Source organism: Vombatus ursinus, unplaced genomic scaffold (genome assembly GCF_900497805.2).
Source record: "Vombatus ursinus unplaced genomic scaffold, bare-nosed wombat genome assembly UNPS02014784.1, whole genome shotgun sequence".
NCBI classification, from domain to species: domain Eukaryota; kingdom Metazoa; phylum Chordata; class Mammalia; order Diprotodontia; family Vombatidae; genus Vombatus; species Vombatus ursinus.
Genome location: NW_020954562.1, coordinates 20,850,567 through 20,868,296, shown reverse-complemented (window position 1 = coordinate 20,868,296; position 17,730 = coordinate 20,850,567). Strand labels below are relative to the sequence as shown.

The 17,730-nt window shown below is 37.3% G+C and overlaps 1 protein-coding gene across 3 annotated transcripts in view; it reads right to left on the bottom strand.

Moving 5' to 3' along the window:
- Positions 1-17,730, bottom strand: part of RXFP1 (relaxin family peptide receptor 1) — a 70,319-nt gene that overhangs the window by 12,182 nt on the left and 40,407 nt on the right. For 2 of the 3 annotated variants that reach the window (XM_027866895.1, XM_027866896.1), the window contains exons 8-11: positions 10,020-10,091; positions 8,502-8,573; positions 3,634-3,705; positions 1,676-1,747 (exon numbers count right to left, since the gene is read on the bottom strand). In XM_027866895.1, the coding sequence (XP_027722696.1) occupies positions 1,676-1,747; positions 3,634-3,705; positions 8,502-8,573; positions 10,020-10,091 (288 nt within the window). The remainder of the gene's footprint in view (positions 1-1,675; positions 1,748-3,633; positions 3,706-8,501; positions 8,574-10,019; positions 10,092-17,730) is intronic. The other variant, XM_027866897.1, reaches the window with a different exon arrangement.

The window sequence follows — 17,730 nt, the reverse complement described above, 5'->3', positions numbered from 1 at the left end:
GAGGGAGGAGGGGACGACCACTGGAATTTTACTGAGGGGATGCAGAACTCCTGACTGGTTGCAAGTAATTGGGGCTGCTTCCAAGATGATTGGTTGGCTGATGCTCAGAAGGTCAGGTTTAACAGTGGAGCTGTCCCTGGTATGTGGTACATGAAAGCAAACTGACAAACTAGCATGGTCTCTTTTGTATTTTGCTTTTGCTTTCCTGATCAAATGACAGACCAATACAAAGCAGAGCAAGACCTGGGTTGGGGTGGAAGTAGAAGGAGGGGAATGGAATCTGAATTTGAATAGTCTCCTCTCCCAGGGATTGGAAATGGCTGTATTGGGACAGAGACACATAGGAATAACATGTGCTCAAGAGGAAAAAGCATGAGTACAAACTTTCTCAGCCAAAGAAAATGGAGCAGCCAGGGAACAGATAGATTTCCTGCAGAAACATGTGCAGCTAGGTGGTACAGTGATAGCGTGGTGGATCTGGAGTCAGGAAAACAAGTTCAAATTTGACCTCAGACACTTACTAGCAGTGTGGCCACAGGCAAATCATTTATCTCTGTGCCTCAGTTTCCTCATCTGCAAAATGTACTTCCCATAACTGTTGTGAGGATCAAATAACATAATATTTGTAATGTGCTTTTTAAACCTTAAAGCACTATATAAATGCTAATTATTATAATTCCTCCTCCTCTTTCTCTTACTGAAACAGATATGTGTGGCCATTCAACCGAGAGAATAGTTAATGGACAATGCTTGTGAGCTCTTAACTCCTGTGTGTAAGAGGAGGGAATGTTCAATTCTGAAAGCAATGTGGTTTGGGAACCTAGTTATCTTGACTAAGAAGGAAGATTTCCTAGACAGTACAAGCATTGGTGATTGCCTCATGGGTGATTCCAAGTTTGAGAGTTCAGGGATTAGATCTTCTGGAGAGAAGAGGGGATTTCTTTGGAGAGAGAAAAAGATTTCTTGCTTTAGTTCATGAGCAGCATCCTACTTGGAGATTCAGTGAGTTATTTCATGTAGTACATCTCCCACTCGAAGAGGATTGCTTATTCAGCCACCCCATAATGTGTTTGCTCTTGGAAGAATACAAATCACAGGGTATGACTGTGTAGGATTTTTTGGAGGGTTAGAATCCTCCCAAATGTCAAAGTGTTGCACCAATAGCAGCCCCAAATTCAGTTCTTTTCCACGGGGATCTGAGAGCTTTATGTGTTTCTGCATATGGACTCTTTTCAGTCTCTTGCATATTCTGCATTTTTTGTGAAGTGAAAGAAAAGCTGTCCCACTCATCATATACATTACTACTTTGAATATCTCTCTGGGAGGGAGCCAGACCTCTGTTAAACATATTTGAAGGAACCCACATGAGAGCCCAATGTTATATAGTTAGAAATTTTCCATGAGTAACTCCAGGTAGTGGTAAAGAGAAGAAAATGACCCTCTTCCCTCCAGGATCAGACTATCTGTGTGAACTCAGAACTCTCTAATAGAGAGACACTGGGCCACAGTCACATATTAATTTAGCTAGTTGGTACTCATAAGTTCTTGTAAGATTTTTCCTAATATCCCTTTCTAAAAGGTTAAGAAATGAAGGGTTATATTAAAAAGCTACATGTTGCTGTCTGAAAATTGAAGTCATCATAAATCTCTATCCCACCAAAGTCCATATACTTACAGAGACTTGAGTTTGACTAGATAGTCAAATTGGTCTGCTTTGATTTTCTGGATTGGGTTATAGGAAAGGTTCCTGTTAAGTTAACAGTGATAAATTAGTACAGTTTTTAAAAAAAGCTTACATAAAAAAAAGGATTCATTGGCTTTTTGTAAAATTTAAATTGTGGCTTTGAAAAATAACCAAGATAAAGAGATGTCAGAAGCTTAAACTAGACTGGGCTATATAAGAAATCAGTTGCCTCTATTTTATGACTTAAGGGACATGAGGAAAGCCCCTGAAATAATCACAGTGATTCTGTGACTTTTTAATTGATCTTATTTACAATTAATTGATTTTTGTCCTATAACTTCCTGAGTCATGATTTTTTTTTTGTCTCTGAATTTAATTTAAAAATTTAGTTGGCCTGTAATGAGTTAAATTTAGAAATCCAGTTCTGCCATTATTTACTCTTCTATTCTTGTGTCAAGGAAACCTGTTACCCTTGAAGGATGCAGGTGGACATCAGGGAGTCTTGCGTAGTATAATTATCCCACCAGGCTATCCTTCAAGGATGTCTGTTTTATTATGCAAAGATGTCTGGTTTGCTATCTCTGTACCAGCAAATGTAGTGGGACTCAAACAATGAACATTTCTTAGTCATAGGAGGGAATGTTGCTAACCCTTACTCCCAATTTCCATCCAATCATATTTTCTTCCATCTAAGATGCTAGCCTTCCCATTTTCTGTACTTCCCCAAACTACAAAAAATGCTGTTCACCCCACAACTGGGTCTTAGATTTGCTGCAGGAGCTGAGATCCTATTTATTGGTAAATTCACACTTTACTAATAAATTGATTATGCTTGGAACTTTGTGCCTCATTCTACTTTAATTTTTTAACTGTTATATCCCCAACTATCTCTCCTAGCTAAGGTGCTACAGTGCCCAGAATTCCACTTTTGTGTATATCTTTGCATTAAGCATTATCTTCTCTTTGTATTTTTCTTTTAAGATGTAGAGAGTTCTAGAGTGACAGCAAACAGTTACTAACATTGGAGTATAAATTAGGTTAACCACTCATTCTCTTCTAGTACCAGAGGAATATTAGGCAGCAAGAAAGAACTGTGTAGGTGGGAGGAAAGCCTCCTTCCCACTTTTCCCTAGCTTTAACATAATATAAAATGATCACTTAATAAAAAAGTTGAGTTTATGGAATCATACACAAGAATTTTTTTGCCAAAACATATATATTGAAGACTAGTACCATACTAGATATTTTTAGGCATGAAGATTAAGGCAATTATTCCTTTAGCTAGAACAATACTTACCTCAAAGCAAAAGTGTAGTTGAATTTAAAAGATGTAAAATTTAGGGAAAAATGCATGCTATTAAGAGCTATTGATTCATAATGAGAATATCTCTAGGGGAGTGTTGGAGACTCATCAATCAGACACTGAGAGCACAGGTGGAGGGAGGGGATGGTGATGAAGGAGAAGTAGCCCTAGGGTTGAATCAGGAGACCTGGGTCCCAGCTCTGTCACTTACTAGTTGTGCGACTGGAGTCAAGTTACCTAAACTCTCTGAGCATGTCCTCATGCACAAGATAAGGAGGAGGTTGACCAGAAGATAGCCATCACCAGGTGTCAGTGTCTGGCCTGAGAACCAGAAGAAGGGGGATGATCTGTGATGAGCATAGAGGGTCATCCTAATGAGAAATGATCAGAGGGTTATAGATTTAGAACTGGAAGGGACCTCAAAGATCACTTAGTTGGACCCCTCTTATAAATGAAGAAACTGAGCCCCAAGATGTGGGAGGCAACCTGTCCAGCGCAATTCAGGGAACCTCTTTGCAGGAGGAGCTTTTGTCAGGAATATTTCACATTTGGGATGTCATTTGGGATGTCATTTCTGTCTTGAGTGGCCCAAGTGGGGAAAACAAAAAGAAGCAGCAGAATTAAACCAATTCCTGCTAGACCTTACAGTTGGGAGAGCTCCTTCAGGTTCTTAAAGAGGTAAGGAGGAAGAGCTTCAATCTTGTTACTTGCTAAGTCCCTAAGGAGACAAATATGTCATGTTATTTGCAAGACTTCATTCACTGCATTGACATTTATTAGGTAAGGCATACTAGTGAGTAAAACTGAATAAGAAAAGGTCTAAAAATCAAAAAATGTAGAGCAAGCAAAGAAACAATAATTACAGAATACATTTCATACAACTTTTTCCAAGACAAATACTTTTGTGTGAGGTAGAGGTGGCAAGGATGAGGGGAAGTATTTGATAAATCTTATCTCTGATTCTTTTAACTATTAACACACATATGTCACTGTCCTACTTTTGGGATATGGGCATTAAACAAAGGGTTTGGTCCTTTGTTTGTATACTGTATTGGCTTTTTTGCTTTTGGATTTGATTCTGGGGGAAACACTAATTCCCAAAGTGCACATAGTAATACGTTAAAAAATGCCTCTTGAATATGTATTGTAGTGGGGATTTCTTTTCAGGTGTAGATTGGATTCTATAGCTGCTAAGGTCCCTTCTAATCCTAAAATTCTGTAATTCTGTAAATAATTTCTAGCTACAAGCATCTTAGTACTAAACTTTTACCCCAGTCCTCACACCTCTACCATAGGTTCCCAAAGTGGGTAATACTGCCCCCTGGGGGTGCTGGAACGATCCAGGGGAATGATAATAGGGGGTAATGATCTAGGCTTGGGTGCAACTGGAGGGACATTGAATAAAAATAAGGGGCGGTGGAAGCATAGGGAAAGAAGATAAGAAAATTTTGAAAAACTGTTTGTACATGTTTTATCTGTTGTGTAATAGACTTCAAATCATAGTGATTACATTATTTTCCAAAATAAACACACGAAATGTAAGTTATAACCAATCAGTGGTCAAGTCCCCCAACAAGTCTTAACAAGCAAGTGTTGGCAGGCAAAGCATATCCTGCATTGTCGGGAAGTCCAACACGAATCAGCAGGAATATGTGTGTGTAATGACCTGTTTATAATATGATACTATATAGCTACACGATGCAATATTGTATCATCAAAATTTCAATGCAGGGATTTATAATAAATCACTAAATTTAAGGTACGTCATTTAAAAATTGCATTTTTGATATGATGTAAATTTTTTAAAAAAGGATTAAAGGATTAAAGAAAGTAGATTTCCAGGGGAGCACTGAGTAATTTTTTTGAGAAAGGGGATAGTAGGCCAAGTAAGTTTGGGAACCTCTGACTAGACATTCACTGTATTGCCTGATGCTGCAAGCAGAAAGCTGGGCCATCTGTGATGCTGTGGCACTCTAGAATTCCCTTGTTTTTGGCAAAAGGAAAAATAAAACTAGAGGGAAAGGACTGTCCTGCTGGCTGAACCCCTTGGGTGGGGTAGAGCTTAATAACTCCTGAAGATGATTCTTTTCTTGGTCCTTTTCTTTTTCCATATTTTCTCCTTTGGCACTTTATTCACTTGCTCTATGCAAATGTCTCTAAAATCACTATCTCCAGTCCTGACCTCTCTTCTGACTTCCAGACTTGCATCTCCATCTTCCTTCACACTATGCTAAGATCAAAACTTATTTTCTATTTTTTCAAAGAATAAGTATCCTTTTCCTTCCTGTCCCCCACTGCCCACTATCAACAACAAACATACATAATCAATCAAAGCAAATTCCTGCCTTGGCCATGTCTAAAATGTCTCATTTTGCACCATGAGTCCGTCACCTCTGTGTCAGAAGGCACATCAAATTTTATTAGTCATCTGAAATTTTTTATTATCATTGCATTGATCAGAGTTCTCAAGTCTTTCAAAGTTATTTTTCTTTATGATGTTATAATTGTATAAATTGTTTGCCCAGATCCGCTAAGCTTATTATCTTTCCCTTAAACATGCTCTCATAACATCACTATTTCTACCTTGGGGCACAATCATTCATCTTAGCTCTCATGTTCAAAACCTTAGAGGTTACCTTGGCTTTCCTTTTTTTTCTTATTTTTCATATCCAATTTATCACCAAGCCCTGCCAATTCTCCCTTTCATGACTCCTTCATGCCTTACATTACCACCATTCTAGTACAGGCTTTCCTTCCTTGTTTAATAGTACACTAAGACTATTACAATAACCTCCCAACAGGTTTTCTTGCCTTCACTCTTTTTTATCTTCCCTTTTATTCCAAACTCTGAAAGAGAGATAGCCTTCTCATTGCCAAAGCTAACCTCTTTACTTGTGCCCTTAATCCTAGCCCTGCTCTTCTTGGTATGCTTTAGAAATTTTCCTCATGAATCATCAATTCCTCCTTCCCTCCTTCTCACCCCCCCCATTTCCATATCCAATCTTTCTCTGCATACTTGCTCCTTTGCTGCTGCTTATAATAGACACCTTCATCTCCTTCATTCTTTTTTTAAAAAGGAAAATAAAGAACTTTTATTTAAGAAACAGTATATATGTTGGAGAAAAAATATGGTGAGAATAGTGGGACAAAGTGATTGGTGGGAGGAGGCTATGATGTTGGATAATTTATCAAAGTCCATCTTCTTCACAAGGTTCTTGGACTTGATATTTTCTGCTTGATTGCAGATGAAGGCCTGTCTAGCCTTATTGGCACTCCAAAAATATTTGGCCATCCATATCTTTAGTTGGTTTCCTAAGATCTCTACAAGCATCCACTGGTCAAATATGGATGTGTAATGCTCAAAACATGGCAGATAAGTTTTCAGATGGAGTCATCAAAAACTGATACCACCCAGGAGATCCATTATCTCACTTAGAAATGATAGTTGTCTATTGGATCTCCAAGGTACATTATCTGCCAGATGGGCTACTTTTCTAGGTGGGCCTGGTCCATCATGTACTTACACAGGATGAAGTCAGCGTGGAGGAGATTTGTGTGGTCCCTTAAGGTTCTTTGCTGAGCCTTCTTCTCTTCTCTCCACTCTTACCCATCCTAACTCATTAGCTTCCATGATTTTACAACTCCCAGATTTATATAGCTAGCCCTTATCTTTGCCTTCTAAATACCTCCACCTGGACGTTTCATCAGCAAACAAACTTATGATATACAAAATGTAACATCATTTTCCTTCCACCTCTACCTATTCCAAATCCAAACTTCCCTATTTTTGTATGAGTAGAATCACTTTCTCAGGAATACAGATTTGTAACCTCAAACTCATCTTCAACTCTTCCCTCTCTCATTCTCCATATCCAATTATTTGCTACCTCTTCAATCCTCACAGCATCTTTCAAATCCCTATCCTTTTCTGTACTTACATGGCCACCCCTCTAGTTAAGATCATTATCACCATATTCTCTTCAATTGATATGAATGCTATGGACCTCTGGGTGGGAAAGAGACCTTGATTTGTCTCTAATTGAGTTGACAGGAAGCTTTGAGAACATGATATAGATGTAGTTTCTATCTCTATTTTATCTATTCTAGCTTGTATTGATGTGAAGGGTTATTGGAGATGCTGTGTCCTTCTGAGCTTTGAAAGGTTGGAAAGGTGAGCTGCCAGAAATCCAGGAACTGGAATCCATACAGGTGTTTGCTGGCAGCCCTGAGGAGTGCCCTGCTTGCCTCAACACAGCCATGGATCAAGCTGGTAGCCTAGATTTCATGTCCTGCAGCAAGAGAACAACTTGTCTATTAGCTATGCCACATTTGGAAGTGAACTTAGTGTGATGAATGCTTTGTAGCAATAACCTTAGGTTTGACTCATGCTGCCATGGACTGAGGTAGAATAGGGAAGAATATACCCTAGTTAGCAGATGTTTCATGCTTTATGTCTTGCCTTTATGTTTTCAGTAAATATCCCTTTGTAAAAGCTAATTAGGGTTAATTTGTCAGATTGAGAATGGTATACTAATCACTGGGTCAATCATTGATAAAGGAAGGATATTAACTATAAGCGACAGTAGATATTTAGATAGGCTAGAACGGAAGAGAATAGATATTAAAGAGAATGTACCAGAATTGGACCTCAAGCCAACAGTTTTGGAAAGATACCTATACCCCTTTAGGAGTAACTCTAGAATGTTGAAGGGGAATATAGCTACCCTTCTGGGAACCTGATTTATGAATGTGAGTGAGAGCTCCTAGAGTCTGTCGCTGTCTCTGTCTCTGTCTCTTTCTCTGTCTCTTTCTCCTACAATTGAATGAATGAATGAATGAAACAAGTTTCAGATCCTTTTTAGCAGGATGGAATTGAAGTTTCATACCATTCACCATTGTCCTCCAAGGCAAAAAAAAAAAAAAAAAAAAAGGCCTTTCCTTTCTAAGTTTGCCCAATAAGAAGAGTAGGCTTGTGGGACCACTGGATCATAAATCTACACTAGAAGGGACCTCAGAGACCATCTAGTCCAACTCCCTCATTTTTCAGATAAAGAACTGAGATTAGGAAAAGTTAAGGGACTGATCTAGAATTAACTTCTTACCAAATAACTAGATTCATAGTCCAGAAAGCTAACCATCTCTATGGGCCTATGATTATATCTTGGGTTTTCTCGCTGTATGGTGATAATTCAAGAGACAGAAATCTCACATCATGTAAAAAATTAGATTATTAGATTTTAACAGAGAGGCCAGTTTAAGTGAATTTTTCTCTGACAAAAAGACACAATATATTTTATAACTGTTTTTCCTGTAAATGTTTTAATTATACATAGCAAAATGAATTATGAAATAAATGCAATCACTTATTTTTATGCTTAGTGTGGGTAGAGATGGATATCATGGACTGTACAAGTCCCTAAAATACTGTGAAAACTGAAAAAAAATCTTTAGAATAACTTCTAATTTTTTTTAAAGTCATCCACTCCCTACCATTCAATCCTACCCCAGACTTACAGTTCATCTAGTTTCTGAAGGGGAGCAAAGCTATTTTCATTTAAGTGGCTGATTTCATTTTTCCTCATTACCCTGAAAAAATAAAGAAAAAAATGCTTTAGCCTCTTGACACCACTGCTACCTTATAAGATCAAAGGGTGACAATGATTATTCATCAGGAAAATCAAAGATATTGAGTCTATGAGTCATTCCATTGTGTTTTGTTGGAGTGAGATATCTTAGAGATATAGAAAGAACAACTGAATTAATTTTAACCTGGGTTGTCCAAAAGTTCACAAATGGAATAAAAGAGCAATGATGTAAATTCTTCAATGCCCTGGGAGAGAGATTTGCAATGAAAATAGTGAAAACCTCTCTTATGAAACTACAGAATGGATTACAAAAACATTGGCATTTTGGAGTTGCCACATCTCTGGAGCATCATGCATGTCTTATGCAGTGTTTTGCTCATGGTAAACATTTAAAAGTTTTTAATTTGAGTTGACTTACTACTCTGCAGCTGCTTAAGAAAGTCCGTTCTTGTCCCAAGTTGGAACAATTTAGTAGGCTCCCACTTTTAGACCCTCAAAAGGAACTGGAATTAAAGTGAGGACCTTAGTGATTTCCCTTTCCCCTCCTACCTAGCTAAAATATGTAAAAGGCAGCCTTGCACAGAGTTTCAGAAGGTTTCCAAGGCCATAAATGTAATCACTAGCTTATAAATTTGTACTTTCCCCCGCTTATCAGGTACTAAATCCAAACCTCTTTCATCTCTTTTTCCCAAAACTCCCAGTATCACTGGACTAAGAAAACTCAAGCACATGAGTGGAGGAAACATATTTAAGTGATCTCTGACAAATAAAAGAATTTAGTAAGGAACACATTCAAGGACATAAAATAGAAATGTGGAATTTATCCATTATCTTTTAGGCTAGCTGACTGATTTCTAGTAAGATAAATCTGATAGATACATGCTTTGCATGACTAACTTAAAGGAGATTGTATGCTAAGTTTCACCTTCTCCATCAAGCATTTTTATGTGTCTCACTGTCACTAGGTAATAAAAGGACTAAAATCCTCAAACGGAGTGTAACTGATATGAATAGAATATATAGAGTAGAGTAAAAGCAGTAAAAGGAGCACTATTGGGCCACGAGAATCCTATATTTTCTGGGACAGAGAAGTAGGTAAGAAACTTTTCAATTTTAAGGAAGGCCCACCATGGAAGGCCCACATGGATGCTAATATGGATTACAAATAAACTTTATCCTACAGGAAAGTCTTTCAGGTCACAGATACCCTAGTGACACAGGAAAATCAGACTTGACAGTACCCCAAGATGTTATAGTATCATTTTGATGACTATTGTATATTATGCTTCTTTGGTTGTACAGAGCTTAAACTTGACCATTTTCACTCACTCTTTGTTTCATAGAAGTTTTAACTGGGGGTAACATCCATCAATAATTATCATGCATTTGCTTACCTTAGCTTTTTTTTTTTTTAGCAAATAAAATTCTTTTTGATTGTGATACTTACAAAACAGTTAAAGTACTACAGGAAATGAAAGTCATGTTTCTTAAATTGTGGATATGGTTGCCTTCAAAGTCTCTGTAAGATAAAAAGCATTTTTCATTGACAAAAATAAATTTGGTTAAGATTTCATCACTGATCTATCTATTTTGCTATCTTTTCATGCATGTATTGCTCAGTACTGAGACAATAGTCTTCATATTGGGGCAGAAGGAAACTGTACATTTCCATTTTTATAGTCATTCAGTCAATAAACATTTCTTAAGCACCAAACATTGTGCTAAATGCTGGAGATACAAACACAAATAAAAACAAACACAGTCCATGCAAGGAAGCTAAAAAGTTCCCTCTTTATATAAAAGTCCTGGAGCCCTTGGCCCTGCCCTCCAGTCTAAGAGTCCAATCAGAGAGGCAGAGGGCATGGATGAGATGTGAGTACCAACAAGATTCAGTCTTACAGTATAATGAGATTTCCCAATGAGGGGTTTCCTGGGAAAGGAAGGCATGTTGAAGAGTCCCAAAGAAGTCCAAAGGTAGTATAGCTGGTAAGGAATGAGGAGAAAAACTACTATAACTTCTCGTCCTATACTATCTTTGTATGCTGTACTATAACTTCTAACAATAAAAGATCATCTTTCTTCAACACTGTATTCTCATTTTTTGAGTGGACAACCTGATATAGAGGAAAGACATGAAAATGAGAAATCATCAGAAATAATGGGAAATATTTTGATTATCCATTATATGCTGCTTTAATATATTTTAATAATGAACAATATTAAATATTTGTACAGAATTTGAAGTTGCATTTTATTGAATTCACTTTATGGTGTTAGGTGTTAACCATGTCATAAAGATAAATTTAGGTTACTGGCCAACACATAAGATTGAGAATTTGTTATTAGTTCCTGGAATAGCAGAATTGCATTGTGGTTAGACTGCTGGATAGTCAGCAAGATCTGGGTTCAGATCCCACCTCTAAAACATACAATATACACATACAACACTCACAATACAACTTTTGTCATCCTCAATTTCCTTCATCTGTGAAATGGGGATAATAATATTATATGTAAAGCAATCTGCAAACTTTAGTCTAATTGGGGTTTTTAGATCATTAGTTTTCTAGTTTTTTAGTTGCATGACCAATTCATTAATCTGTTTTTTCTTTCTTTGATTGGTGAAAGTGTTTAGAGACATACATTTTGTCATAAAGTCTATTTTGGCTACATCCAAAAAGTTTTGGTGTGCTGTCTCAGTGTTGCCATTTTCTTTGATGAAAATCTCTGTTGTTTCTCTGACCCACATTTTTTTTTAAAGGATTATGTTATTTCTAGCTTAACTTTTAGTTATTTTTTAATGGCTCTTTACTGAATATAATTTTTGTTACATTTATTTAATACTTCTGCTTTTTTGCATATGTGAGGTTTTAATGCCCCAATTCATGTCAGTTTTTATAATAGTGCCACACAATGTTGACAAATGTGTATATACTTTTCCATTCCCAATTAGTAATCACCAGAGATCTTTTCTAAAAGTTCTATTCATTGTCTTAGCTGTTTTTGGTTGTTAGATCTGTATAGGTCTGAATGGGGCATTTTGAAATCCCCAACCATTATAGTTGTACTATCTATTTCTTCTTGTAAAACAATTAACTTTTCTTGTAAGAATTTTAGAGAAGAACTTTTTTTTTTTGAGGCAATTGGGGTTAAGTGACTTGCCCAGGGTCATACAGCTAATGAGTATCACGTGTCTGAGGCTGGATTTGAACTCAGGTCCTCCTGACTCCAGGGCCAGTGCTCTATCCACTGTGCCATCAAACTGCCCCTGAAGAAGTTAATTTTGTTGTTTTTGTTTTGTTTTAGGTAATTGGGGTTAATTGACTTGGCCAGGGTTCACACAGCTAGTTCTTGTAAGAATTTTAGAAGATATGCCAGTATGTTGTGTTGATATTGATTTGTTGTTTATCATTAGTTTCCCTTTTTATCTCTTTTAATCAAGTTCATTTTTGTGGTTGCTCTGTCTGAGATCATGATCTACACAGCTTTGTAGAGCTCAACTGAAGCATGATAGATTTTGCTCTGGTTCAATATTTTAACCCTATGTGAATCTTTATGCTTTAAGTATGTTTCTTACTTTAAAAATATATTGTTGGATTCTCCTTTCTAATCAATTCTGCTTTTCTCTTCCATTTTATGGATGGATTTATCCCTTTTACATTTGCAGGAATGATTATTGTGTATTTCCCTCCATCCTATATTTATACTTTTTCTTTTTTGCCCCATTCTTCTTCCCTTTACAAAGAAAAGGAGGGCACTGAGAACAGTTTCCTCAATACTAGCATCTATGTTTGACTTAATTGCTTCTGTCATCCTGTCCTTCCTCTCTTCCTCTTGATCATATCCCAAAGACAGGTTCTAACCTTCTTTTTCTCCTTTTAACCCCTTCTTCACTATCCATCCTCCTGGGTTGTAGTTCGTGTAATTCACACACATACACACATACACACAATTTCTACTTGAGCACTCTGATAATGTAAGATAATCCTTTCCCTCCCCATCCCCAAGGGTCTTCCTCTTCCCTTCCTTTTTTATTCTTCTAAAATCATCAAGACATCATTAAACCCACTCCCAGGCCTTCTAATTAGATTCCCCCTGTGACCAGTGATGATGGTAAGGTTCAGAGGGGACACATGTATCATCTCCCAATATTAGAATGTAAGTATACTCTTGGTTCTGGTTGTTCTCAAAGCCTGGAATGCTTTCCCTCCTCAACTCTGCCTACTGACTTCCATGGCTCCCTTTAAGTCCCAATTAAAATTTCATCTTTTACAGGAAGTCTTTCCCAATCTTTCTTAATTCTAGTACCTTCCTTCTGTTAATTATTTCATATTTGTCCTGTATATAGCTTGTTCACATATATTTGTATCTCCCCCATTAATTAAATTGTAAGCCTCTTGAGGGCAGAGACTATCTTTTGCCTCTTTTTGTATCACCCATGCTTAGCACAGTGCTTGGCACATAATAGACACTTACCAAATGTCTACTGATTGATTATTCCTTTTTACTACTGTTTACCTTTTTAGGATTCTCTTAACTCTTGTGTTTGAACTTCAAGGTTTCTACACAGCTCTAGTCTTTTTATCAGAAATGCTTAGAAATCTTCAATCTCATTAAAGATCCATACCCCTGCCCCCAGCAGGATTATATTCATTTTTGCTAGGTATGTTTTTTATATCCTTTGTCTTTTAGAATATAGTACTCTGAACTCTTTAGTCCTTTACAGTATAGGCTGCTAAATTTTGTGTGATTCTGATTATGGCTTCTCAATACTTATTTCTTTTGTCTTTCTTGCAGTAATATTTTTTTGACCTTGAAGCTCTGGATTTTGGCAACAACATTCTTGAGAGTTTGCATTTTGGGGTTTCTTTCAGGAAGTGATTAGTGGATTCTTTGTTTCCATTTTATCCTATGGTTCTAAGAGATCTGGGTAGTTTTTAAGATTTCTTGAAATAAGATATCTACATTCTTTCAAGATTTTTTGAAATATGATGTCTACATTCTTTACTGTTGTTGTTGTTCGTGGCTTTCAGATACTGTTTCTTAATTTCTTTCTCCTTGTTGCTTTCTGGGTCAGTTGTTTTTGCTATGTGATATCTTGCAGTTTCTTCTACTTTTTTCAATCTTTTGTTTTAATGTTTCTTGTTGTCTCATAGAGTTATTGGTTTCTATTTGATCCGTTCTAATTTTCAGGGAGTTTGTTGCTGGGGCAAGGTGTTTTTTTTTTTTTTTTTTTTTTACCTCTTCTGCCAAGTTGTTAATTCCTTTTCCAATTCTTTCTTCCTTAGCTCCAATTTGCTATTTTCCCTCCTTTAGCACTCTTATTTCATTCACATATATATACATATATGTATACATCCATATATATACACACATGTATATATATATTATATATGTATATATTATATAGATGTATATGTGTTTATATATATATATTATATATGTATATATTATATAGATGTATATGTGTTTATATATATATACATATATATATACATATATATACACATATATATGTATATATAAACTTTGGGGAAAATCCCTCTTGCTTCATCTGTTCTAGGAATTCTAATTGAATTTGTACCTGAGCTATGGGTTGGTGGTGGTGGTGGTTGTTTTTTGCTTTGCTTGTAGATGTTTTAAAGTCATTCTCTTCTTCTGGGTTTGTGTCTTGAGTATCCCTGTCACTATAACAGCATTTTGTGGTGGAATTGTTCGTTCTTTCTTTCAGCCACTTCCTGACTTCAGACTTGATGTTAGAGCTGACTTTGTGCACTTCTGGAGGGAAGGTCTGGGCTGGTCTCATTGTTGCTTTTTTGGGGATATTAAAGATCAGGATCTCAGGAACAGGTTACTTCCCATGTAGAGAGACAAGAGAAAATGGCTTTTAATCTGAACCCTTGTAGAAATGGAATGAATAATGAGTTTACTAATCACCTTGATTTGCTTGAGCTTGCTTATTATCCAAGAGAGGCTGAAATAACCTAGGAATCAAAATCAGCCAATCAGGAGGCAAAATGTGTGTTTCTTGAGTTTGACATACCAGTGATCCTTTGAGGTGTCCACTGGGTGAACCTGGAACACCTCTGCTGTGCCAGCAACCATAGGGTTGGGGCTCAAAATGATTCATACTGGCTCCAAATGGACAGAACTTGCACAAACATCCTGGTTCCGGGTACTCTGTATTCCTTCTATTCTCCTGCCTCTTTTTGTTGTAAAACCACATAAACCACTTCCTAAAGCCCCAATCTTTGGAGCAGTAGACTAGGTTCTATTGTTCCCCATGTGCACAAGTGCTGTACTCACCCAGTACATGCTTCCAGGTTTTGCACTTGAACTGTGCCTCTGTTCCCTCTTTTCAGATGGACACTGTACTCTGATCGATCATTCTGCCATAATTAATCACCCTAAAAGAGCATTTACCTCTAGACTACAAATATCTGATGTACAATAGATAGATAAAATTCTAATCCCAGTATCCCTCTTAAAGAACCACCTAGTCACAGCTCTCCTATTTCTCACAAAGAAGGAAACTGTAGTGTTCCTTGGAGATTTGAAATGAGGTATTCCAATTCATATCTATTTGAATAAATTTCTGCAATATGGGCTACCCCAGGTCCTTGTGGTACAGTATAAGCTTTTATATTCTTTCAATTTCTTTCCCTACAATAACTCTCAGAATGTCCTTAACCCTATACCAAGTAAGAAGGGCCAACAAACTTATGTGGCTGCTGCAATAGCCTTCTGTGTAGCCTAAACTTGAGGCCCAAGCCCTGCTTGTCACTGTCCCCAACCATGGTGGCTAGAGTTGTACTGTAGCAATGAAGCAGGTGACTAGGGGTGTTCAGTCTCCAGCAGGAGTGGGAAAAAATGAGGGAACAGAAAATAAAAGTGCCTCTCCCTCCATCAAGGCAGCCTTGAAAGAATTACTGACTCCTCTAGTCACCAGAACCAACAGAAATCTCATCCAATTCCTTGGGTTATCTACTCTCCAGTGGATATTAGTGCCCACTAGAGAGATTTTGTGAAAGGACTTTGTCTCCTGGGAACAAATGCTGTGGGAGAGACTGACTTCTAATCAATTGAATTAGTGCCAGTCATCTTAGATGTAAACTGAGCCCATAAATTTCTGGATTCTCTAGGAGTACCAGTTAGAGCTCAGCTTTAGTGATTTGAAATTTATTCTCTTGGTGACAGATAGCTGAGGGTGTTTGACTTTGCCTTACTTGTTAAGAGTTGCTAGAAAGCATTATGAGAAGCTAAAAATGTATAATGGCCAATGAATGCAGAGTCCTTAGAGTATCTACAATATTCCCTGCCTGGTTTTGATACATCCCTCCCTGTCCCCCCTTTCCTCCCATACATACGTAAACACACACACACACACACACACACACACACACACACACTGCCCTTGCAGGCATTTTTGAGCTTCTCTTGCTTAGTGGCTTTCAAGTGCTTCTAGGTGGGGAGAGGAGCAGTATCTTTGGCTGCTTAATCTCCCAGGTGAGTTGCCACATGTCTGTCCCTGAGTACATAAATCCTCTTTACGTTTTATGAATTCTTCCCTGGTCTTAGGTGAATGACTATCAAAAGACAGAATGGATTAGGCTATGACCTTGGGGGCTTTGAAAGGTAAAGAGAGCCATCAGACACTTCATCAAGGAAGGAAGCAAGCAAAGTCTACTGGAGCTACTGGTAATGGTAGCTGAGTCTGGTAGGCAGAACCACACAGGAGGGAAGACTGGCTTCACCCATCCCAGTAGTGAATCAACCAGGGAACCAAGACACTCTCACAGGAGCTAGCACAGTTGATTGATGGAGCAATTCCTCCACTGGTTAGGCCATACCCAAAAGAGAACTTGGTGGGGACTCCTCCAAGGGCAAAAAGGCCCTCTAGGGACTGGAGTCTCAATGTAATCTTGGTACTACTTGCTCCCTATACATGTTTCAGTGCCTATTGATTTGAGCCCTTCTGTTTGGAGTGAATTTTTTTTTTCTAACTTCTGTCTGTTATACTTTCTCAGTAAATATCTCTTTGTAAGAGGTAATTTATATCAACTAGTTGATTAATATTGGGGGGGGAAGCATGTTAACTGGTTGATATTGGAGAGTATATCAGATGAGGGACTTGTGAATGATAATACTAGAATACCATAAATTCTTAGGGTTACCCCGATGACCCTGGCAGGAAAAGCAGTCAACTGCCCTATATAGTACAAAAGAATGAGCCCACTATACAAACAAAATTTGTAAGAGAATTTTACAGATCTTTCTTACTCTGAAATGCTTTGTTTGAATGCACATATTTTTACTTTTTTTTTTGTTTGTTTATACCTTCACTGGAATTATTTCTGATGCTAGGGTATCTAGAACTAGAGATCTAGAACTCATGTCTTCTGTTGATGAAGTATTCAGTATTCCTTGGTTAAAACTTTCTTTGGTTTGGAAAACAAGTTGAAATGCAGCTTTCTTGAGAACATGAACCTTAGTAAGATTCCTGATTTCAGAAGTATTTAGGCTTTATTTAATAAAGACAATGTCATGTTGTTTTTCCCATTCATGTTTTTTCGTTTGTTTGTTTGTTTGTTGTTGTTAGGACCAGGGAAATAGAAGAAAAGAAGCTATCTTTTCTGGATATTACTGCTTAGTTATTAATCACTGAATCAAAAGGACTTTCTCAACACTTTTGTTGTCCTCTCACAAATTGTCCATGCATCTTATCTACTGAGCTAAGGGGGAGTTTTGACATTCTTCATCTGACTTTGAATGTAAATGACTGAACTGAGTTGATAAGACTCCTTTTCAATGCTTTCCCCTCTTTTCCAAGTTGTTTTCATCTGCTGGATAAGAAGATTGGTTTACTTAAATAAATGTTAAGAAAGCTTCAAGAACAATCAGAAAATAAAACAAACCAAGGGAAGAAAAGAATCACCTCCTAATCACTTAAGACTATCTACCTAATTCAGTAACTCATTACCTTTCACCTGGACTCTTGGAACAGCCTTCTAATGGATTTTTCTAGTCTTGGCTCTCTCTCCATGCTAATCCTTTTTCTAGTATCTGCCAAAGTGATATTCCTAAAGTGCAGGTCTAACCTTGTCAACCCTGCCCTCTCCCCTCACTTTATAAAATGCATTGCCTCTATATTACTTTTA